Source organism: Lytechinus variegatus, chromosome 6 (genome assembly GCF_018143015.1).
Source record: "Lytechinus variegatus isolate NC3 chromosome 6, Lvar_3.0, whole genome shotgun sequence".
NCBI classification, from domain to species: Eukaryota; Metazoa; Echinodermata; class Echinoidea; order Temnopleuroida; family Toxopneustidae; genus Lytechinus; species Lytechinus variegatus.
Window position 1 is genome coordinate 21,368,481 of NC_054745.1, and position 24,393 is coordinate 21,392,873.

Sequence of the window (24,393 nt, forward strand, 5' to 3'; positions counted from 1 at the left end):
CTCTGGCAAGGCGTTAATCTACATTTGCCACTCTCCACCCAGTTGTAGTAAATGGATACCCAGCAGGAAGGAATTCCTTGAATTCTCGAGCATGGGATCAGGATAGCCATGCTAAAGCCAGGGAAATGATATGCAATGCTTAGAAACATTTATATTAAATGCTATGTAAATGTTTTAACCATTATAGTTGTTTTTGTCCTCGAGCATGGCTGCTTATGGGAACCTCTATCATGTAAGTGAATGATGGCAAACCGTCACTACCATTTTCAAAAAAGCTGCTTAAACAAGTCAACCTTCAATTCGTTGAATAATATAGTCCAAGTCAAGACAAGTCTTCAGACACAGTTGTGCCAATTACCAACTCGTCCATTATCATTTGCTCTCGCAACAGTTTGTCCAATATCCACATGGTCTAATTGCCAATTCGTCCACTCACCAATTTGTCTAATAACCAGTAGGTCCAATACCCATTTAGTCCATATGCCAATTGGTCTGATTTGACTTTGTATAAATTGGGTGAAGAGAATGAAAAGGAAATGAGTAAAAGATCAACTAGTTAAAGGTCAAGTCCATCCCAGAAAAATGTTTATTTGAATAAATAGAGAAAAATCAATCTAGCAGAACAAATATTTCATCAAAATCGGTTGTAAAATAAGAAAGCTATAGCATTTTAAATTTTCGCTCATTTTTTCACAAAACAGTGATATGCACAATGAGAGTCGATGATGTCACTCACTATTTTGTTGGAGTTTTCTCTTTTTATTTAAATCAACTTTTTGTTGGGGTGGACTTGTCCTTTAAGAGACAAACTGTCTTGAGAAAAAGTGATTACTGGACCATAAGGTTGTTAAACAAAATGTTAATGCATTGAATAATAAGACTATTGATCATGTGATAGACAAGTTGGCAATCAACGAATTGGCAATTACCTTTGTGTGTAGGTGTCCACATTCTCTTAGATCAAAGCATCACTAAGTAGCCCAAGAAAGCTCAAAGGTTGGTTTATTCTCCAAGATAACTCTCCTAGGACTAGAGATATCTATTCACAAGGATTTTTAAATATGACTTAGAGTCGCACTTAAATCCATAGTTGCGTATGGTATGAAAAGCTTGACCACATTGGTCAGATCATGCTTTGAGGACATGCACTACTGGCACTACTGCATATCTATGAATATGATAATCTTTGTGGAATACCCCCCTCCCCCCGGAGCTGCCAATTGGTAGGATTTTGTCCTATTCATTCGGTATTTTAAGGAGAACGTGGCACTAACTAGGATTTTTCCCCCTAGAAATAGGATTTTTAAACTTCTAAAAGGAGTCATAATTTCAAATAATTTTTTTTCAAAAAGACCTGGAGTTCATTTCATTGTAGAAATTATGGTGATTTTTAAAATATGGCCAAAGTGGTTGTCAAATGGATGTGATGAATAAATACATTTTATATAATTCCCTTTCTGTTTCATGCGTTTGGTTTTTGGTGTGATAATATTGAAATGAGTCGCAGCACAAAATGCCTAGCGATTGATATGCTAATTGTTCAGATTAATGTAAGACAATTGTAAACATCAATCACTAAGCTTTGAGTCAAAGGTCTCTGGAGAGTGAAATGTTGACAAGGATCATTTAATCCAAAACTTATATATTGGTGTACTCAGAGTATAACATGGATGAAGTAATGACAATAATGAGGATGATGATGGTGGTGAGGGTGATCCTGTTAGTGGTGATGGTGATAGTGATGATGGTGATGATGATGATGGTGATGACGATGGTGATGATCATGATGACGACGATGGTGATGGTGATGATGATGGTGATGATGCTGCTGGTGATAATGTCATGATGATGATGATGATGGTGGTAGTGATGATGGTGATGATGGTGATGATGATGACAATGGTGATGATGATGATGATGGTGATGATGGTGATGATGATGGTGATGGTGATGATGATGATAATGTTGATGATGATGATGGTGGTGATGGTGATGATGGTGACGATGTTGATGATGCTAATGGTGTTGATGGCGATGATGCTAATGGTGTTGATGGCGATGGTGCTGATGGCGTTGATGGTGATGATGGTGGTGGTGATGATGGCAAAGATGATGGTGAAGAAGATGATTGTGCTGCATGGTGATGACATTGACAATGAGGAGTTGGATGATGTTGATAAGAATGTGTCACCAGTCGTGCCTAGGGTTGTGCATAAAGAAAAAAAGAAGCGGCTCTATGAATCACCCACAGGTTTCAGCAGAAGTTGATACCATTTGGATCCTTATCTTAAAAGGGATTGTCAATCATAAACTGGGAAGGAAATCATTTACAAACATACTGCATATCAAACCCATAGGCCCGTATTTTGAAGTCAGGTTTAACTTAAACTCTGGTTTAAAGTTGTGGTTTAAGTATGGGAAGCCAAAAGTATCAAAATTTGTTATGAAGTTGAACGTTTCTTATGATTACTTTGCTCTTTCCCGATTCATCGATGGTGAAGACAATCTATTTATACTTCCTAGACAATTATGAATGATTTGTGAGCCAAATGAGCTGAAATCTGACATTTCTATCGTTAGTGATTTATGTAACAATTTGGCTATCCATACTTGAACCACAACTTTAAACCTGAGTTTAAGTTAAACCTGCTATCAGAATACGGGCCATTGGGTGATTTCATGAAGTATTGGTTTTTGGTGTTTAGAGCGTGAGAAACACTGCTAAATCCAGCTTGAACATTGAGCTAGATATGGTATTAGATAATACTGATGATGTCACCGATGGCTCATCAGCGGCATACCTCTGCCTAATCGTTGCAACTTCACTCAAGAAGTCTCAAAATCATAAACAAAATAGGAAAGATATTGCACTAAAAATTTCAAATTACATTAAGATTTCAAGAGCCAACGGTTTTACTCTGTAAATGTAGAAAGCCTGGAATTATTTGCACTAAAAGCTAATTCTGCTGTCCCTGATGTTTTCATTGTTTGTGAGCTAGAAATCACCAACATTGAACTTGAAGTCACAATGTCCCAATCCATAAACACCAGCTGTTAACGCTCAATTCATCAGCAGATGGCGTTAAACACCAGATCCCAACATACTTCCAAGGTCAATCATAACACCAGCTTCATTTTTATGGTGTTGTGGCTGGTGTAGGTGTTAAAACACCAACATCAACACTGTACATGAAATCACCCAATATATTTGGATTTCCTTTAGGACAATTCCTTAAAATGATTGACCTTTTTGTCTGCAATCTTACTTTAATCTATAAACTGCTCAAGTAATGATAAATGACAATGGTATCCAAGTTCCAAGGGACGTCATATATTATTATTATAATCATTATCATTACTATTATCACTATCATTATTGTTTATTATCATCATTATTATCATTATTATCATTATTTATTTCCCATTCTTAATTCTTGTTATCATAATTTGAGAGCATTGTCACTTTATTTTAATGAAGGTCCCACATACAGGGGAGGGAGCGGACATAGATATTTTATGTCATTGTCCTACAGTTGAACTGATCAACCCATCATCCATCATTACAACATAAGTACAATGCACAACTCAAAATTCTCAATGAAAAATGGCGTTGAATTTATTATGTTGAATATTTACACAAATGTACAAAACTTCATTATAAGAAAAATACAGTGGCTCGTTATCTATGGACTTACATGTAAGGGAATTGACAATCCTGCTTTCACGGATGACTTCTATCCCTTGTGTGAAAACTGGGTCTAGAACACAGAGTACTGTGAAGGATAGTTTTGACTGGCCTTGCAATCCCAAACAGGAGCATTTATGAATCAGAAAATAATCTCATAGGCCCGTATTCTGAAGTCAGAACTTACACCATAGTCTAACTCTGTGCTAAAATTATGGGAAGCCAAACGTGTCAAAATTTTTATTATGCTGCATGCATCTTATGTTTACTGTGCTCTTTCCGGATTCATCGATGGTGAAGACAGTCATCTATTTATACTTCCTAGACAATTATGAATGATTTGAGAGCCAGATGAGCTGAAATATGATACCTCTTATGCAACAATTGGCTATCCATACTTAAACCACAACTTTAAACCCGACTCCAGAATACAGGCAATAGGCTTTAAACTTTGCAACATCCTTTTATTAAAAAAGGGAATATAAAAAGAGGATTTTGTCCAATTTCAACACAATAGTTCTCAATTTGAAACTAATACCCATCTTCAACCTCACACCACCATATCTTTCGGAAAAATATAATCTGGGGTCCCGTTTCATAAAACTTGATGTAATAACAAGTTTGCAGTAATAGTTAAAAGCTACTGAAATCCTTCAAGCTGATTGGCTGATAGTAAATGTCTTATAGAAATTGTTATGAAAACAAGAAATTTATCTACACTGTGCTGCACTCGACCCAGGTGAGGTGAATGGGATTAATTCCTTGAATGCATGAGCGCTGAGAGGCAGCTCGAGCTAAAGAGAACATTTGCAGATTACCTAGAAGGTGGACGGTGGCATGGTGCAATTGAGGAGGAACGTGAAAGGGCAAAATGGCTTCCCAAACACAGTTCAGACCCAAAGTTCTCTGAAAGTGTGTTCGGACATCTTGACAGGCTTCTGAAGGAAAAAAAATCTATCAACAGTTGCGGCAGAGGCCTACATTATGTTCTCACACAATAAGACACTTGCCTGGTTGAAGGGAAAGACTGGATCTGAAACGGCACAACTCTTCTCTAAGGTTAGCAGAAATGTAGCTAAGCTTCAGAAAGCTTTCAAAGAGAGACAAAAGCAGATAAAACAGAGTCGTAGAGTTGCAGTAGCAGAACAAGGACTATGAAAATCATCAAGATATTAAATAATCTTTTTTGTTATTGGGAAGCGCTGTGAGATGACATCCCTTTTACGTCAACTCTTAATGCCTCTGGTGGTCTCACCTGCATCACGCGATCCAATATAGCAGTAGTGATGACTTTGAAAACTACTATAAAATAATTATTCACAAAAAACACCATTCATATAATGACACAATACTACGCTCATTGATATTCGACCTTGATCATGTGAACTAAAACTTGTCAGTGATACTTGATTACCCCTATATCCACATTTTATATCTACATGTTTAAACTTTGAAAGTTATGACAGCAATCTAATAATTACCTCTAAAATGGCCAAAGTTCAAAGACCTTTAATGACCTTTGATTTTGGTCATGTGACCTGAAACTCACAAGAGATGTTCAGTGATACTTGACGACTCTTATGTTCAAGTTTTATAAACTAGACCAATATACTTACAGAGTTATGAGGGTAATTCAACAAATACCCCCAACATGGCCAATGTCCATTGACCTTTGACCTTGGTCATGTGACCTGAAACTCGCACAAGATTTCTGTGACACTTGGTTACTCTTATGTCCACGTTTTATGAACTAGACCAATACACTTACAGAGACAATATGATGGTAATTCAACAAATACCCCCAACATGGCCAAAGTTCATTGAAGTTATGACATTCAAAAACTTAACCTTAGGTTAAGATTTTGATGTTGATTCCCCCAACATGGTCTAAGTTCATTGACCCTAAATGATCTTTGACCTTGGTCATGAGACATGAAACTCAGGCAGGATGTTAAGTCATACTTAATTAACCTTATGGCCAAGTTTCATGAACTAGGTCCATATACTTTCTAAGTTATGCTGTCATTTCAAAAACTTCACCATCGGTTATGATTTGATGTTGACGCCGCCGTCGTCCGAAAAGCGGCGCCTATAGTCTCACTCAGCTATGCATGCGAGACAAAAACCAATTCACATGTGATTAAAAGACAAAATTACAATCGGCCAACGTGAGTATTGGGCAAAATTAGGTTATGAAAGAAAACATGGGGTCTATATTCTGGGGCCCGTTTTATAAAGGACTTGCAACTGTTGTAACTTTGCCATTATGGCAACTACCATGGTAACAGGGCTCAGCAGCCAAACATAATCAAGGTTGCCATGGTGGTTGCCACAATAGCAAAGTTACAAGAGTTGCAAGTCCTTTTATGAAACGGGCCCCTGAAGTAATTATCTCTGGTCTGAAATTGTGGATAGCCAATAAATTGTGACATCAATTTCTCACAGTAGTGTTTCAATTTACCAACCAATTTGACTCTCAAGTCATTCTTATGTCAAGGAAAGATAATTGTCTTCATTAATAAAAAAAAGAATTAGGAAAGAGCACAGCAAACAAAAGAAAAATAAGTAAACAAAACTTTGACATGTTTTACTTTGCATAATTTTAGCACAGGGTTAGGATGGTCGAAGTAAAATCCAATTTCTTAATCACAGCCATGGTGTGTTTTCCTTCAGCAAGAAAGTTACCCACATGCACATAAGAGTTTAGTTTTAGTCCAAACCATAGCTGTAAATATTTTTTAACTATTCACATGTGACACCACGGCACAGGGTAATAGTCCAGGGGCCCGTTGCAGAAAGAGTTGCAATCAAACGCAACTCTAAAAATCATGCGCAACTTGATTTTCAACCAATCAACAGCGCGCATTTTTGACTTGCGATTGATTTTTTTACTTGCGTTTAAACGCAACTCTTTCTGCAACGGGCCCCAGAGGTGTGACGTCAGATGTGGGGATTTATGCCATTTTGCCAATTTTGTGACATTGGTTGGAACTATCTTTGGTCACATGATGGGGTTAAGACCAATCACCCGTTCAGATTATTATTATGACGGATATTATCTTTGCTATTTCTCCACCTATTTCTTTCACCCAGAGAAATATTCTTTGCTAAATCCCTACAAGATCATTTCTTGACATCTATGAGATAATTTTTGCTATTCCACAACCTTATGTTTCTGTCACTTAAGAACATTTTCTTTGCTTAACTCCCACTTCATGAACCATTCCTAGTCATATGAGTTAGTCTTTACTATTTCACCATCTCTTTCTTTCACCCAAGAAATTATTCTTGATCATTTCTCAACCCCCCGCTTCTCTCAAGCCATGAAATATTATTTAATAAAAATCCCTACACAATGAATATTTCCTTGTCACTCATGTGATAGTCTCTATTTCACCAGCTGGTTCTATCCATGTATGTGACAGTCTTTGCTATTTCACCACCTAGCTCTAGCCATCCACGTGATAGTCTTTGCTATTTCACCACCTGGTTCTAGCCATCCATGAGATAGTCTTTGCTGTTTCACCATCTGGTTCTAGTCATCCATGTGATAGTCTTTGCTATTTCACCACCTGGTTCTAGCCATCCATGAGATAGTCTTTGCTGTTTCACCATCTGGTTCTAGTCATCCATGTGATAGTCTTTGCTATTTCACCACCTCTTTTGAGCAATCCATGTGATAGTCTTTGCTATTTCACCTGGTTCTAGCCATCCATGTGATAGTCTTTGCTATTTCACCTAGTACTTGCCATCCATGTGATAGTCCTTGGTATTTCACCATCATCTGTTTCTAGTCATCCATTATAGTATCTGCTAAATCCCCACATGATGAATATATTCAAGTCATCCGTGAAATAGCTTTTACTATTTCTCCACTTTCTGTTTCTTTATTGCCCCTATTGATGAGATGACCGTTGTCTTTGATCCTGACGCTGATGTGGATGTCGAGACGGCCGTTGAGGTGGTTATGGTGGTGGTGACGACGTAGACGACAGGTCGTTGCATCAGAGGAACCGGAGCAGGAAGGGATTGCCCAGGGTTATCCCACTTGCTCTTTCTCTTTTTCTCTTCTTCTGAAACAAACCACAAAGGAGAAGTGTCAAAATAGTTCATAATACTGGGTCCCTAACACAAAGGTTAGTGATTACCCATACAATTGATTTTCATTATTAAGTGTACATTGTATTTGATGCGATTAATCATTAAAAAATGCTCTAAAATGATTGCTAAACTTTGTGTTATTGGCTTCAGATCAGTGATCACAGAAAAAAATTGATAAACTCAACCACACTCACCCTGATCTTACTACACCACCATACTTGTACTTAACCACTAGGCTGACAAAATCAATCTCGATCCCCTAATTATTACAATGCTACCACAAGATGGCACCGACAAACTACCATGGCCGGCATGTGTCCCTTGGTTGATGGGTGGTATGGTACTCCTGCAGTACTTGTCACCGACTATTGTCGATATCAATTTACAATACCACCATGATAGAGAAAGCATCAAACCTGAGCATACCATGGGCGGTACCTCGCATGGTGGCCAACATGAATGGTACGTTATTTCTGTGGTGTGGTAATCATCACCAGATATGAACTAAATCAATTATAATCACCTCACTATTACCACACAACCATAAGAGAAAACATTGAACATAAGCATACCATGAATGGTACCTGGGTCGATGGCCAACATGGACGGTATAGCCGAGGTAGTTGTTCCCAACTATTGACTTAATGAATAATTATCACGTCATTACAACACAACAATGAGAGCGACAGCATCGACCCTCCGCATACCATGGACGGTACCTTTGGTTGGTGGCCAACATGGATGGTATGGTCTTTCCGTTGTACTTGTCAACGACTATTGGCAAAATCAACCACGCTATTTCCACATCAATACAATAAGATGGCATCAAATCTCAACCTACCATGGCCGGTGCCCTGGTTGCTTGTTGATGTCGATGGTACCGCTACACCGGTGGTGCTGGTGACCAGCGGTGCCTGGATCTGTGTTTTCCTCACCATCCCTGTGACAAACTCCACCTTTGTCTTTTCTTTCTTGTCTTTCTCTTTCTTCTTCTGTATCTCTTCCCTCTGCGCTTTGGCTAGAATATAAGAACAACATACATGTACAGTGACAATGATTAAAAATGAGAAGTTAATATAAGCCGTTACACAGAGCATATTTCAAATAAATCACAGGTTATATAAGAAATCTTCAAGAAGTCTTTTAATTTTCTCCCCCGCTCTCTTTCTACCTCCTTATCTTTCCTTTTTTTCAATTTTCAGCAGGAGTAAAGTTAATGATAGTACAAGTCAGGAGACTTACAATGGAATCTGAGGGTTGTCATCTCTGAAAAGGCATGTATTCTGGGCGGACAGGTTGCCTCGACTTACCTAAAGCATCGTAGTAAGAGCTTTCTTTCCAACAGTAAGGGTCATACATATCCTTTGGATAGTTGGTACCTAGTTCGTCTATACCAAGAAAGTCAATCAGCTTTTCATATATACTGCAAAGAAATAATGAAACAAAGGAATGATGTTAAAGCAGGGGCCTGTTTCATAAAACTTATTTTAGTAACAAGTTTGCCAGATCAATTAAAAGCTACTGAAACATCTTATTTGATTGGCTGATAATGAAATTGTTATAGAGGATTGCGCATTTGTTATTATAACAAGCCTTTATGAAATAGCCCTTTCTTAAAAACAATTGCGACTGATCCAATCAACAACAAGTCCACAACTATAGAATGCCAGCAACGTCATCATCTAAGCAAGACATGATAGTTTGACATATTTTTTTAATACGATGTCCATTAGTTTGTTGAAAATTCAATGTGCTAATCTTTGTTTACAAGACATTGTACAAATATCATGAGGAAAAAAATATGACATTGATGGATATCAATATACTTGAGGTTGATCGCATCAATCGGACCTCTTAGTAGGACGGGGCCATGATCTAGATGCCAGGGAAACATCACCTAAAGGCCCGAATTCACAAAGGTGGTTTTGAAAACCCACGGTTGAGTCAATGGTTTATACAGATTTCCTGAATAAATTACGCTTAATTTAGAGCGTATCGGGCGCTTGTATACCGTATTTTTCGGAATATAAACGGCGGCCGTGTATTAACCGCACCCCCAAAATCGGGAGGGTCTAAAAATAAAAAAAGAAATGGCAAGCCAAATTTGGTATTATTTGGATGAGCAAATTAACCTTGTAACGCTTTGACAGACCAAAAGATATATTACTAATTTTTGTATTTTAAAAAATGGTTACTACATTCTTTAACTTTATTTTTCAAAGAATATGAATTATTTCTTCGTAGAATAAAGAAAAAAAAAGACCATGAAATGGCAGTATTGTATATTAAACTTACAGTCTCAAAACGGAAAAAGAAAACAAAATTGTTGAGATAAATTGAGGGAAAAAATGAAGAATAGAGGACATTTTTTATTGCCTATTTTCAAACCGATTACGATTACGATTACATGCTTATTGTAAAGCATTTTCAATGCACTTTTTAGGTGTAAAAAAATAAGTTTTCATTACAAAAATATAGGGTTTTTTTTAGGAAAAGGTGACCATAAAATGGCATTTTTTAATATCAAAATAATGGTATAAAAAGGGATTTTTTTTTTTAATATTGAGAGAAAAACTAGAGAAATAAAAAATTAAAGGACATTATTTATTGCCTTTTTAATAACCGATTACGATTACGATCGATTACGATTACATGCCTATTGAAGAGCATTTCCCATGCAATTTTAGTTGAAAAAAAAGTTTTCATCACAAAACAATCAGGTTTTTTTTGGAAAACATTTTTAAATTGATAGTAGTTAAATAAATAATATAAACCAATCTTTACAAAGAAGATTTTCGAAGAAAACTTTGCAAAATATACTCCCTATTTTTAGTAACCAACAAATAATTATACATTAAATATTCTATATTATTGTTGGTTCACATCAAAGTAATATTACCGACAAAACGTAGTCAAATTTCCTACGAAATTTTGTTATTTCTGTGTATAAACCGCACCCAATATTTCAAGATTACAAAGCGGGGAAAAAATGCGCGGTTTATACACCGGAAAATACGGTAAAACATGTCCAATGCTGATGCGCACATTTGTCAGTGTGCCAAATTGACATCTGATACCATGGTTAGATACGCTATTTTATTCATGAGTCCACTGTTTGAAGAGTGGACTCATGAATAAAAATAGTGGACTCGTGAATAAACAGATGTCACTTTGGCACACTGTGACAAATGCGCGCATCAGCATCGGACATGTTTTATACAAGCGCCCGATACGCGCTACATTAAGCGTAATTTATACAAGAAATCTGCATAAACCATGGACTCAACCGTGGGTTTTCAAAACCATCTTTGTGATTTCAGTCCAATAAGTTTTATTGGCAGTTTTCACAAACTAATTTACCTCTTAGCCAATCAGATGCAAGGATCTCAAGTAGCTTTTACAAATGTTTATAAAAATAGCAAATATGTAATTGAAACAAAATAGGATGATGCAGGAAACCTTTTTTTTGTAAATGGGCTTTTGTCTATTTGGACTTCATATTAAATGTCTGAAAAATCATAAGATCCAAGCATAATAATATTCATAATAGGCATTTATATAGCGTCATCTATCTAGAAATATTCTATTTCGAGGTATGTTGTTATTATTATTACACCGGCTTTAGCTCGAGCTGCATTTCAGCACTCATGCATTTAACTACAATAAAATCATTAGATCATTACTGGGATTCAAACCCACAACCCTCTTTTTTTTCAAAGTCAGATGACTAATCCACTGGGCCACATCGCTCCACGGCATGGCATGTAATGTCAGAGTAGTAAAGCTGATTTTCGGCCTCATTGTTTTGCTTAGTCTCTGTGACATTGCGTTAATTTTCTACAAATCACAAGCATATATTCTCCTCTCTCTCCATCCTTTTTTTCTAAATTATCACTCACCTTGGATTTCTGAAGTCTTTTCTTCTTTGGATGATCTGGTTCAGATTCAGGCTTTTCTTGTAATACGAGTTGATTTTCTCCTGAAAAATATGAAGATAGAAAAGAAAAGTGCTGACATTTGAAAGCATATTGATCAAATTTGTCACATGATGTTTGATGCAGTCCGAGTCTTTCCCTCATCCCCACCATCACCATCATCATCACTATCATCATCAACATCATAATCACCATCATCATCATCACTATCATCATCATTATTATCATCACTATCATCATCACCACCAATATAATTTTTGATTGGCACATGGTCCTGTTCACGGATAGGGTCCACTTTTTGTCAACCTAGGGGTCAAATTTTCAAACCCAATTAAACATTATAATTGTTGTTTTTCTTAAAACTTTGGATTATAAATTTTTATGAAAAATGAATTCTGGACCTTAATTCCATCTGCTATACCTCATACTAAACCCAATCTCCTGAACTTACAGCAATATTTTTCCAAAAAGTGGTACTTATTCTATTACATTTTTCAACGGAAGGAATGGACTCATGCCAATTCTTCTCTGAGTGATTAAAGCACATTATTTTTGCTGCCCAAGATTCAAATATGAATGTTCTTCCTTAAGATTTACCAATTTTGTAATGCTTTTTGGCAGGATTTCAGTAAAAAATGTGAATGTGAGTTGCAAAAGTTTTGTTTATACATTCAAGACCAGAAGAAAAGACTATAATATGTCATTGGTGAATTACCCTTTCCACAGTGATAACCCACAACGAAAATCGGCTTGATTCTTGTACTGTTTGTAAAACCACAGATTTGATGTTTTTATTGGCAGGACGTGACAGACTATTGTGAACAGAAATCTGAGCTAGTAAGAAATTTTTTAACAAACTTGACAGGGTTATTTAGCTGATTTTATGATTGGACAAGCGAAAAACGCCCCATCTCCACACATGACATTACCATGTACCTGACATTCTTCTTTTTTTTTTAATGAGAGACTATACATGTACATGTATATACTGGAGTATGCAGAACAAAGTAAATGTTGCACAAGAATCACATACATGTAGATTGATAGATGTTTTATATAGTCTTTATTTGTATAATTTTCAATGTTTGTGTTGCCCTAATAAGGGTCTGGCTTTGCATTTGGTATTTGGCAGGACGTTACATGTGAACAGATATACATGCAGGACGTTACATGTGAACGGAAATGTCACATAATTTTCCTTTTTCCAGTTTCTTTTCCATATATCTTTATGTACATCCATGATTAGATAGTCAGTGTATGCACCTTTTAGTAGTTTTGTTTATTCAAAACTTGCCTATTAAACTGAATACAAACACTTATAATTTTAGCATATGCATGTATGTGTACCTTCATCAATCACAATATTGACAGTGAGAAACACTATATTCACATTTTTCTTCCCCTCTAGCTGTCAGATGCAGCCAGAAGCTGAGTACTTTTTGGAATCATTTTCAAAAACCTATCTTTACCTTTTAGGGACAGTTTGAATAATGCACTTTATTCACTATTTCTTTTATAAGGATTGTTACTTCTAGGTACATGTATTTTCTCATCATGACCCCACCTTTTCTGACAATCTTGACCCTGATTCTCTGACAACCTAATTTTCTGTTCACTTTTTGTACAGGCAGCAGGCTTACCTACTCTCTGGAAGGACATGTTTTCTTAATTGCACCCTTACTGTCAGAACCTTGGCCATGCAAAGCTCAACATTTTGTCTGTGCCATTTTGGCCCCAACACTCTTGGTGAAAAATATTTTGGTTCAGTCCCACACTCCCGTGCACTCCCATTATCAGAGTGGATTGGGAGTTGTTAGTGACTGTACAGTATGAAAAAGGGGGAGATGAGAAAAAGGACCCCCATATTCTTTTTACTCCTTCCTCTTTTCATTTGTCGGTGATGGGAGTCATTGGCCATCTTCTCTGAAGCTTGCTAATGTAGCGTTCTTGCTCCCATTTATTTCCCTGTCACAAACCTCCAGTTGCTTCCAGTCCATCCTGACCTAGGGTAATGACACTGCACTAGGTCTCTGCCCATCATCTCTTTTGTAGCCAATCTGATCTTGTTCCTAATCCTTGTTCTTTTTAAAACAAGGGTCATCCTCCTGCATGCATGTGAGGGTGATTGATGAAGGCAAGAGCATACATGTAGCCTCTCCAGTTTTTGGACAGGAAGCCTAAACCTCTCTTCTCAGAGGTTGCACATTATATCTCTGCTTCTTTTAGGGACCATTCATCTCCGATGAGACTTCTCTTGATTGCTTGGATGCAGAGGAGCAAATTAACCCTTCAGATTTTTCAGCATGCAGGACCAAATAGTGTCTACTAGGTCTCCTAACAGCTCCAGATTTGAGGTCTTTGCAATCTGATGCAGTGAACAGGATGTCTCTCACTTTCCTCATCACACTTTTCAACTCAATTCTGTGCTATCGCTCAGCTTTTGCTACATATACCCAAGATGTCAATGACTTTTCGGGGCTATCCAACTTCCAACTGCTTTGTGATCTACTGGGATGATCTTCTTTATATGACTAAGCTAGCTTCTCTTGGAGTCCTTCTGGAGTGATAGGGGAAAAAGCGTCTTCGAAACTACACCTAACCTTTACCACTTTACTACTTTAACACAAAGTGTTCTTCTGGTAGCAACTGCTTCTGGTCATTGTTTTCTCTATTAAAGCCCTGTCATTCACCCATGGACTGACTTGATGGGGAAATATTGGTGTTCACCTCTTTCCAGGGCTTCTTCTTAGTCAGGAATCAGAGTCAGACTGCCACAACTGGTAAAGTTAAGCTTTTCTTCTCAGCCCCTTCTCTTCCTTCCCATCTGTTAGAAAGAGAGGTCTCTTGCCTGGTGTGGGAGCTTGTGTGGTACCTGGTGAAGGTGAAAGTTGACTTTCAGGGCGATCAGTTTTTCGCCTTGCACGAGTTTTTTCTCCTGATTCTTGCGTTTCATCTCATGATTTAGTGTTTAAAGCCATCCAGGCTATGTCACCTGATGCCCTTCTATCTGGTGATATGCCTATAGGTCCATGGTACAATGTGGTTTCTTCTGGGTTCTTTTTCAAGTCAGAGAGTTTATTTGGTGAATGTATGTAAGAAGCTTCAGGCATTTGATCTCTTCCTACTTGTCGTCGTTGCTTGAGAAATATGCCTACTGGCTAATAGATATTAGCTCCTTCTGCCCTCAAGGTAATATCTTCTACTGCCAGCACCTATCAACTCCATTCTCCAGGAATATACCACCCTGGATTAATCTGTGCCGATCTGTAACTATTGGATAATCTATAAATCAGAAAAATCATACCCGATTTTATCATTTACAAGAAGATATCATGTATCTGTCCGCATCACTTCCATAATCCCCTCTCCTTGAATATATGGCATACATTATGTTGACACAATCATTAATTAGCTTTATGACAAATGATTTGGCACAACAAATTTGTCACTTTACAACTTGGTGAAATCTAATAGAGCTAAAATTTTAGATTCAGCTGTAAGTGCATGTCAAAAGGATTGGATAATGATGCAGTGGTTAGTATATGTGTGTGTGGGTGTGTGTGTGTGGTTGCACCTGTGAGTATGTGTGTGTGGTTGGGTGTACATGTATGTGTATCGTAAATAAGCATGCTGATATTTTGCCTTGTGGCATTTATTTGACACTGCTGACTGGGGACATTACGAAATTCTAGATTTTACGTTCACATCAATTATGTCACGTCCTGGCTGAAAAATTTTATATTTCAATCTATCAGGGCCACTTTTTTATTATTTATTTGGCAGTGTAATGTTCTGTATATAGTTCCTTGTTCATTATTTAATAAAAACAACAAAATAAAAAATATATTTACACAACAAGTAGTGTTCAAATTAACTTTTGTTCACAAGCCCCATAGGCACTGTATAAGCACAATAAGTTATGTTAAAGGTAATAAAATAGAGCAATTGCATTTATTGAAAATGTATCTAAAACAGAAGACCAACTTTAAAACAAAGAATGTTTGCAAATAATCAGGAAAAAATAGAAAAATAAAGAGAAGCATATCAAAACGTGGATAAATTTCTGTTCACATTTGTTTTGTCACGTCCTACCACTTCAAATACAGTTATTTCCATATTTCACAGAAGTAATGAACACAAAGTTAAAAGTACATATTCCAACATTTTACCAATGCAGTAACTGCAAACATACTAAAATTGCAATGATAGACTGATATTTTTCAAGTAGATACAGGCATAAGATGGGAAGGACATGACAGATGTGGCAGGACGTGACACGTGTGAACAGAAAAATTAGATCTAGTACTGTGAATGCATTCAAGCATATTTCCAATAAAGTTACACCTGACTGTGTAGACTTAGGAATTGTGCTTATCATGAATAATAACAGATGGATCCATTGTCGAGCATTATCACGAACAGGCTCCAAGCAAAAATGGCAGGACGTGACAAAATTGTGAACAGGAAATTGTGAACAAAGATCAAGTCCTGCACGGCTTTGTCAATGTTAATCATTGGACAATGATTTTCGGTACATTAAATCTCTATGTTCTATGTAACATTTTTGCATGGTTAATGAAACATTTCAATTTCAATTTTTTTTATAGGTCAGGGACTTGATAACACTAAAATGTGAACAGAAAATGTCACGTCCTGCCACTAAATTTCATTGGCCTAAAATTCATATTTCAGAGGTTCCTGTTTATATGAAATATATATGATATTCAAGGACAACTAATACTCTCAACAAAAAGAACCAACTGAAACTGATGGACTAATCATTGTTAATTTGGCAGCTTTAAACATTAAATTCCATTTTTGAGGTTGACACCATAAGTGATCACTTTGGTCACATTTGAATATTTTTCCACCCAAAGGAAACAGAGAATGAATCCTGTTAAGCTAGTGGAGGTAGGACCTATTGGTATGTAACTAACAACAATGATAATTATTCTCCAACTCATTTATTTTTTTGGCATGGAGCCTCTAAATGGAAAAAGTCTAAAGTGGACCCTATCCGTGAACAGGACCACATATCTTCTTTTTTGAACGAGAGCACCGTTAAATTCCAATTAACATTAACCACCCCCACCATCATTATCATCACCATCATTACCATCATCAACACCACTATCATCACCATCATCATCATCATCATCATCACCATCATCATCATCATCACCATCATCATCATCATCATCATCATCACCATCATCATCATCATCACCATCATCACCATCATCATCATCACCATCATCATCATCATCATAATCATCATCATCACCATCATCATCATCATCATCATCACCATCATCATCACCATCATCATCATCATCATCATCACCATCATCATCATCATCATATCATCATCATCACCACCATTATCATCATCATCGTCATCATCATCACCACCATTATCATCATCATCATCATCACCACCATCCTCAACAGAGTCATCATCATCATCACTACCATTCTAATTTTTGATTGGCACATATCTTATTTTGAACAAGAGCACTGATAAAAACCAATTCACAACAATAACCACCACCATCATCATCATCATCACTATCATTACCATCATCACCACCATTATCATCATCATTGTCATCATCATCATGATCACCACCATTATCATCATCATCGTCATCATCACCACCATTATCATCATCACCATCATCATCACCATCATCATCATTATCATCGTCATCATCATCACCACCATTATCATCATCATCATCACCATCATCATCACCACCACCACCAATATCCTCATCACTCACCTGAAGATGTCTAGAGCACCTGCCCGGTGGCTCAGGCGGTAACGTGACTTCATCTGCACTCAGTCGACGGATGTTTTGTGACAAGGCTGATTCTGGCAGTGACATCGAGGCACTCAGATAAGAGCTGTCGACAAGCTGAAAAACAAAATAATGGTAAATTTTTATAGTATTTTGGTCTGCACCTTTTTCATCTACTTTCCAATTGGTCTCATCCCACACTGAAAATCATACATTGTTACATATACAACTAACACCAGGACCCCATCTTGCAATTGATTCGATCAATCGCAACTATGGACGGCCAGCAACATCAGCATCTATTATGCATGTTTGTTCAAAATATTTTTTAGTTGTGATGTATATTCATGCACTAATTTTTTTCTTAAAAATTCACTGTGCTTCTCTTTGTTTACAAAGGACATTGTGCACATTTCCTGTAGAAAAATTTATGACACTGATGGATTTCCATAGAGTTATGATTGATTGGATCAATTGTAACTCATTGTATGATGGAGCCCAGGGGTCCGTATCACAAAACTTAGCAGCTATGATCGTAGAACATATTTCTACGATGAATGGAATGACTACACTGTACAATCAATCATTCAAATCAACCATCAGATCAATAAATTTTACGGGACCAAGGTCAGTTATAACCACTTGTTTTCACACTGAAATTCACTGCTACCTTAAAGGGGAAGTTCACCCTGACAAAAAGTTTATTGTAAAAATAGCAGAAAAAATAATAAAAAATATTGCCGAAGGTTTGAGAAAAATTCATCAAATAATTAAAAAGTTATTAGAATTTCAATTATTTGATTTGTGACGTCATATGCGAGCAGCATTGCTACATAGCGAATGGTAAAAAATCAATGAAATGTCATTTTCTCAGAAAATTGAAAATGGTTTTCACTATAACTTTTGTATATCAATAGACAAATCATTTCACACCCGATCATGAAAAGAAAACAAAATTAAGTCATCAGGAACCATACAAAATTTGAAATTCGTACATTTTATATTACATAACACATGGGGCAGCTGCTCGTTTATGACGTCACAAATCCCAAATTTTGAACTCTAATAACTTTCTTACTCTTTAACAGATTTTCCTCAAACCTTCACCAATATTTTTTACTATTTTTTCTGCTATTTTTACAACAAAGTTTTCTTCAGGGTGAACTTCCCCTTTAAGTCCCACAAACTACATGTCATTTTGAAAAGTAGCTATTAACTTGAAGATATTTTCTATCGTTTATCACAAGTTTGATTTAAAACAGGTAAGACACCTGTTTTTCTAATCTTGGAAAAAATACTAAGTAAATACTTAGTACCAGTTATTTTCTTTGATCGAGTGGCTACGAAAACAAATTTCATCTTTAGATTTAATTCAAACCTAAACTTGTACCTTTTTTTTTGTTATTCCATTTTGTAACTGTATTGTGCCCTGGAAACAATTTTTTACGAGGGGTTCCTGATGTAAATTTGACAAGCAAAAAAAAAGGATTTCACTTCAAAATATTACTCATTTTGTCCCGAGAAATTTTACAAGCATAGAAAAATAAGAAATAAAGGGTGTCATTACAAAATTTACATGTAGGTTATTTTGTCCCAACAAATTTTACAAGAAAAAAAAGGGAAAAAAGGGTTCCACTATAAAATGTAGGTAATTTTGTTTATTTTTCTCCATTTAGCCACACCAATCAGAAATCCACGGGTGCTGCTTCTGTGTTCACTTAATCAGGTGTGTAATTCATTGTCTTATTTTGATTGCATTGTCCAAACTTGTCTTCGTCTGGACTTCAGCAAGTGCAAAAAAGAATAATACCGACAACAACAACAAAATAATTAATAACAATAATAATAATGAATACTAAAAATAATAATAAAAATAATTTTTTCAAAATAAATAAAAAAATAAATTAAAAAAATAAGAAAAATTATAATAACAATATTGTTGATGATAATTATGATGATGATGCCTAATGAGGATAAAGATGATAATAATAATCATTGGTGATAATTATGATGATGATGAGGATTAAGATGATAATAATAATCAGTAATAATAATTACCTTGACCTTGTCAACTTTGACCCTGTCTTCCAGGTCATCCCCAGGAGAGAGTTTCATCTCCGACCACGACCCGTCCAGATCCTCTCCTTCTTCTCCGGCCTCCTTCGACCTCCTCCCGTCCTCCTCCTCACCCTCGTACGACACCAGACCGGTCTTTTTTATCTTCTTGGGCTTTGTCTCTGATCTCTCGTAGGACACCAAGCTTGGGGCATTCGAAGATGGACCTGAAAATGAAAGATCAGCAGAGTTTCCCTTCTTTAATTCTTAAGGTGTCTTACAAAGGATTGTGATTTTTACACATGATGAGGGGTCCTTTAAAAACGATTTTTGAAAGCTCAAATGCTACTGAAACTAAGCAATTTTGAATGGGAAGTTCTAGCTGAAGAATACTTAATTTTTGTGACTCTTAACCAAAAAGAAAGCAACTCTTTCCAAAAATGTCCTCTCCTTGTATTGTGGTGTGTCCTTAATTCGCGCGTTACCTAATTTTTCGCACGGATGAATTTCTCTAACTTTAGTAAATGTATAATTAATATTCTAAAAAACTGATATCACCTCCAGAAAGGGCAACTTAAAATTACTCAGTATAGTAATTTTCTTGAAGGTAGGGTCTCAATTTGTTAAAATATTGGCAAAACATTGGCAAATTTTGTTACCTTTTGCGTCCGCTCCGAGAAAGTCTGATTTTCTCGACAAGCATCAAGAAATCGCTAGTTTGCAATTAGAGGTCTCCAAATAAATAAGTAAATATAAATAAATAAGCGAATTTAAGTCACACTTTATTATGACACTTTTTTCAGCCGAGCGCGCACTAGTCGATCGCCATGGAATTTTGAAATCACAATGACAGCGAAACCCTTGACCTACGTTACAAATCCGTCAAGCAAATTTGACTTTTGGATCTTGCCTTCCGTCTGGTATTTATGATTTTGATTAATTTTTGTGTGAACTGTGAGAAATTTTTGATTGAAAATCAACTTCATGGTAATTTTTAAATGTGCGCACCCATCAATTATGGTCATTCCATCATACTCACTTGGGCTTTCCTGCAAGGGTGTCCCCATCTCCATCTCATCATCCTCATCTTGGATGGTTTCCACCTTGGTATCATCCTTTCCATCCACCGCTTCTTCTTCTTCTGGTATGCTCGCCATCACTTCATCATCCCCCTGCTCCTTCTTCAGCTCTTCCTCCTCTTCTTCGTCTTTTCCTCGTTCCTCATCGGAATCGGATGTGTAGCTGACGAGATGCGTCAAGCCTCGCATGCCTCCTCCTTCCTGCGTCATGGTTACAATCTCTGCAATTAATGCAAAGAAAATTGAACGGTTTTTAGGATTTGATGTCAAATCGAACAGGAAAACTCCCCATAGGCCATAGTAAGATAGTACACTCTCACCCCCCCCCCCCCCCCTCTTACTAATTTTCGTCAGCAGAGGTGATGGTGAGGCCCTGCTAAAGTTGGCACGATAAAGAGTGTAAATTTCCCCCCCCCCCCACACACACACACTGAAATTCAAGCATGTGCACGCATCCTTTTAAGTTTTTCACCATTAGGACCCCTCGCGCCTCGACTTTTCACGCAATATTTTTGGGATGAGTAAAGCTTTCACTGCAATGGTTTGTGACTTTTTCCTTCAAATCTCCTGCATCTTTTTCAGACCTATAGGCCTATGCGACATCCGGGTATGCATGCACTTACAAAATGACGCAACATTGGCAAGTGTAAACCAAAAGCTTCGGTCTCTATTATGTTGGTTGTTCAGCTGAACTTCGTTGGCTTCACTCACCAAATACATAGACCGAAGTTAAACCGTCGTCTGTACGGGGGCTCAATGGCCACGGCTAATTTCTTGTTTTTCTCCTCAATACCGTGATATTTTACACAAACTGTGCATTCATATGCACCTTTAGGTGATAATGTTTAAGTAACGACAGTTTCTTACCCTAAATTCCCGCTTTGAAACTGGCATTCAGAGGATTGTCTCTAAAAGTTGACACTTGCGACTCGGAGAGTGGGCAGCCATCTTGGTAATGAATCATTCATGAAAAAGTGGCCGGCGAAAGTTAGACTCCGCCCTATGACCTTTACGTCACACATTATACAGTGCCCGGGCGAGCAAACGTTGAAAAGGAAAAGAAAATTAATATTCATAAGCCTGACGTAAAAGAGATGATCTGATTGGCCAACGGTTTTGATAAGCAGTTGACCCGGAAGTTCATCCCACCTCATATGTTTGTGTACATTATCGACTTCGGGGGAACGAGTGAATTGAGAGCTACACGACAGCCGAGGAAAGTCACTGTTTTTGTTCCTTTTCAATTGAGTTTTCACCACTTAAATGCCAATCAAAGCCAAGAGGAAATAACAAGCTGCATTTTGGTTAGACAGGAATAACCGTCGTTTCTGGGGATTTATTCAACAATTTCTGACATTTTACTACAATCCCCATTTATGTATTGGTGAGTGAGCCAACGCAGTTCAGCGGAACAACCAAAATACAGAGACTGAAGCTTTTGGTCTACATTTTGGTAAGCTTCTTTTTATATATAATAATGCATTAATGAAAAAAAATCGATGAGCCCCGCCGGGGGGATTTTGCTTTGTACCTCCCATAATGGCGGGGACACGCTAACGAGCCGTCTGTCGACGAGTAGACAGGAATAACCGTCGTTTCTGGGGATTTATTCAACAATTTCTGACATTTTACTACAATCCCCATTTACCGACGGCAATGTGTCAGTACGAGCCTTCATGTGTAATCTGGTCCGACAATTCGGCGGACGGGTTTTGTCCAGATTTGTTACTTCTTTTAGATTCTAAATGACATTATATTATCTTGGACGAAGGTCCACTATTTTCGTTAGACTCTAATCTTTCTATTGATATCATATACATTTTATAATATTTTGAAAATATACGTTACCGATGAGTTATTCCCCGGGTTATTCCTTATTTTTTGACTTTCTGCCGGAGAGGAAAATATGGCAGCCGTCAACGAGTTGTGCTTTTATCAAGGCTTTCCGATTAAATTTTCGATATCTTGGCCAATCAATGCGAGCGACAAGTTCCGAACGCACGCACATCAATAGGTCCAAGCGCAGCGCAAAGCAGCGGCACAAATCGCGATAGGTAGCGACTGGTAAATACGTCTGTAATGATGATGACGTCATCCAAGATGGCAACTTACCTTGACCAACGAAAGGATCAAAGATGACGATGTTTCGATCATCATTTCAAAAGAATTAGCGGTAACTGAGGTCTAAGGTATGATATTTCTGAATTTTAAACATTTTTTCGTAAATATGGATGTGATTTCTTTTTCATAATATGACATTTTATGTACAAAAAAACGATCGGAAAATCGGGTTCCCGCTGTTCGATCTAACGTTACTGCTAAAATACGTTGTCTGTACGTACGGCCTACGGGCCTCCAAGCTTTTCAGTCTATGTATTGGTGAGTGAGCCAACGCAGTTCAGCGGAACAACCAAAATACAGAGACTGAAGCTTTTGGTCTAGTCGACGAGGAGAAATTAAAAAATTTTAAAAATGTTAAAAAACTCCTCGAAACAGACGGCTGCCAGCTGTCTATGGCAAATGCAGACCCAAAATCAAATTGCTAATTAGGCCTATACTTTATAGACCTACTGCTAATTAAACCATGGCATGACGTTGTGTACGTGTGTGCCAATTTTCGGTGTGTACATTGTCATTAGTCCTAAGGCTAAGCACACAAAGCAAAGGCCAAGATCTACTACCATATAGCTGTTCACTCTCAACGACCGGAAAAACATGCACACAAAACGCAATTCACTTGCTTTCACACCTGTGTCCTGTGACTGTATATGCAACCCGGGCTGACGGGCTGACGGGTTCGGGTCAAGATTTCTCAATTTGGGTCTACAGTCGAAAAGAAACAAAATAATGATGATAAGTTTGCCATAACTTACGAGAGACACAATATAGCTTACAATAGGACGAAGTGCAAACGTTTAAAACATTAAATATCAACTTCTTTAAGTAAAATTTCTCACCAACTCTATCCTTACCGTTGACGACGAAGAAGCGTAATAATCGTCCTACACAAATTCGACCTACCGTCTAAAAAAAAAGCTAACCGTATACAAAACTCTATCGATTTTTCACTGGTTGCGCGGCGCCATGGCGCCAGCAGTGCTGATCCGTCTCTGTGCATGACAAAGTTCCATGTCAGAAAATTGAAAGAAATTTTAAAAATAATTGCTTGAACAGTAGCTCTCCTTCATCAATAATAGACATGGATGAATGTTTTGTTTCCGCGTACCAGAAATCGAAATTATTCCATCAATATCACCTCATTAAAGTATCGATCATCCATCATTCAAAATTATTTGTACCAAAAGTGGACAGGGCGGCGCCTTCAGGAAGGAGGTTAATTAGCAAAATAACCCCTTTCATTTCTATGATTTAATTATTACACAGGGTGAGATTACACACTCTTTGTTCGTCTATTATATCTCATATTCTTCGTCTTCCCAAGATTCTTTTTACTACTTTTAAATCACACAGGCAATTAACATGCCCCTATAGGCCTACTGCCCCTTCATAGGCCTATATCTATTCGATTTTCTGATCGGTATATTACGCGTTCCAATAAATTGGGCTCGGGATTGAGCTATTTTTAATATCATGATGTCACCTACTCAATGAATCTCATCGATAAATAAGTAAATATAAGCTGTTTTCATTTCATTATCCATAATTTCCTAACTATATTGCTGAAAGTTATTTGAAGTGAAGTAAATTCTGTATGCTAGAGATCTTTCTTTTCTTCA

At 37.1% G+C, this 24,393-nt stretch overlaps 1 protein-coding gene across 7 annotated transcripts; it reads right to left on the reverse strand.

The window, feature by feature from the left end:
• Positions 1-6,582: 6,582 nt before the first annotated feature.
• On the reverse strand, positions 6,583-23,693 carry LOC121417190 (SAP30-binding protein-like). Of its 7 annotated transcripts, none has more exons than XR_005970324.1 (9): positions 23,629-23,693; positions 20,617-20,877; positions 19,581-19,804; positions 17,505-17,639; positions 11,686-11,765; positions 9,097-9,209; positions 8,628-8,804; positions 7,442-7,758; positions 6,583-7,401 (listed from the first exon to the last, which is right to left on the reverse strand). XR_005970324.1 is itself a non-coding variant. In XM_041610798.1 (8 exons), exons 2-8 carry the CDS (start codon positions 20,864-20,866, stop codon positions 7,550-7,552), a joined length of 1,185 nt encoding a protein of 394 aa, XP_041466732.1. In that variant the 5' UTR covers positions 20,867-20,877; positions 23,629-23,693; the 3' UTR covers positions 6,583-7,549. The 7 variants fall into 7 exon arrangements, 5 of the variants coding, with proteins under 5 accessions (XP_041466732.1, XP_041466728.1, XP_041466729.1 ...); XR_005970325.1 differs by having other exon boundaries at positions 6,583-7,257; positions 7,344-7,758; XM_041610798.1 differs by having other exon boundaries at positions 6,583-7,755.
• Between the last annotated feature and the right edge of the window lie 700 nt (positions 23,694-24,393).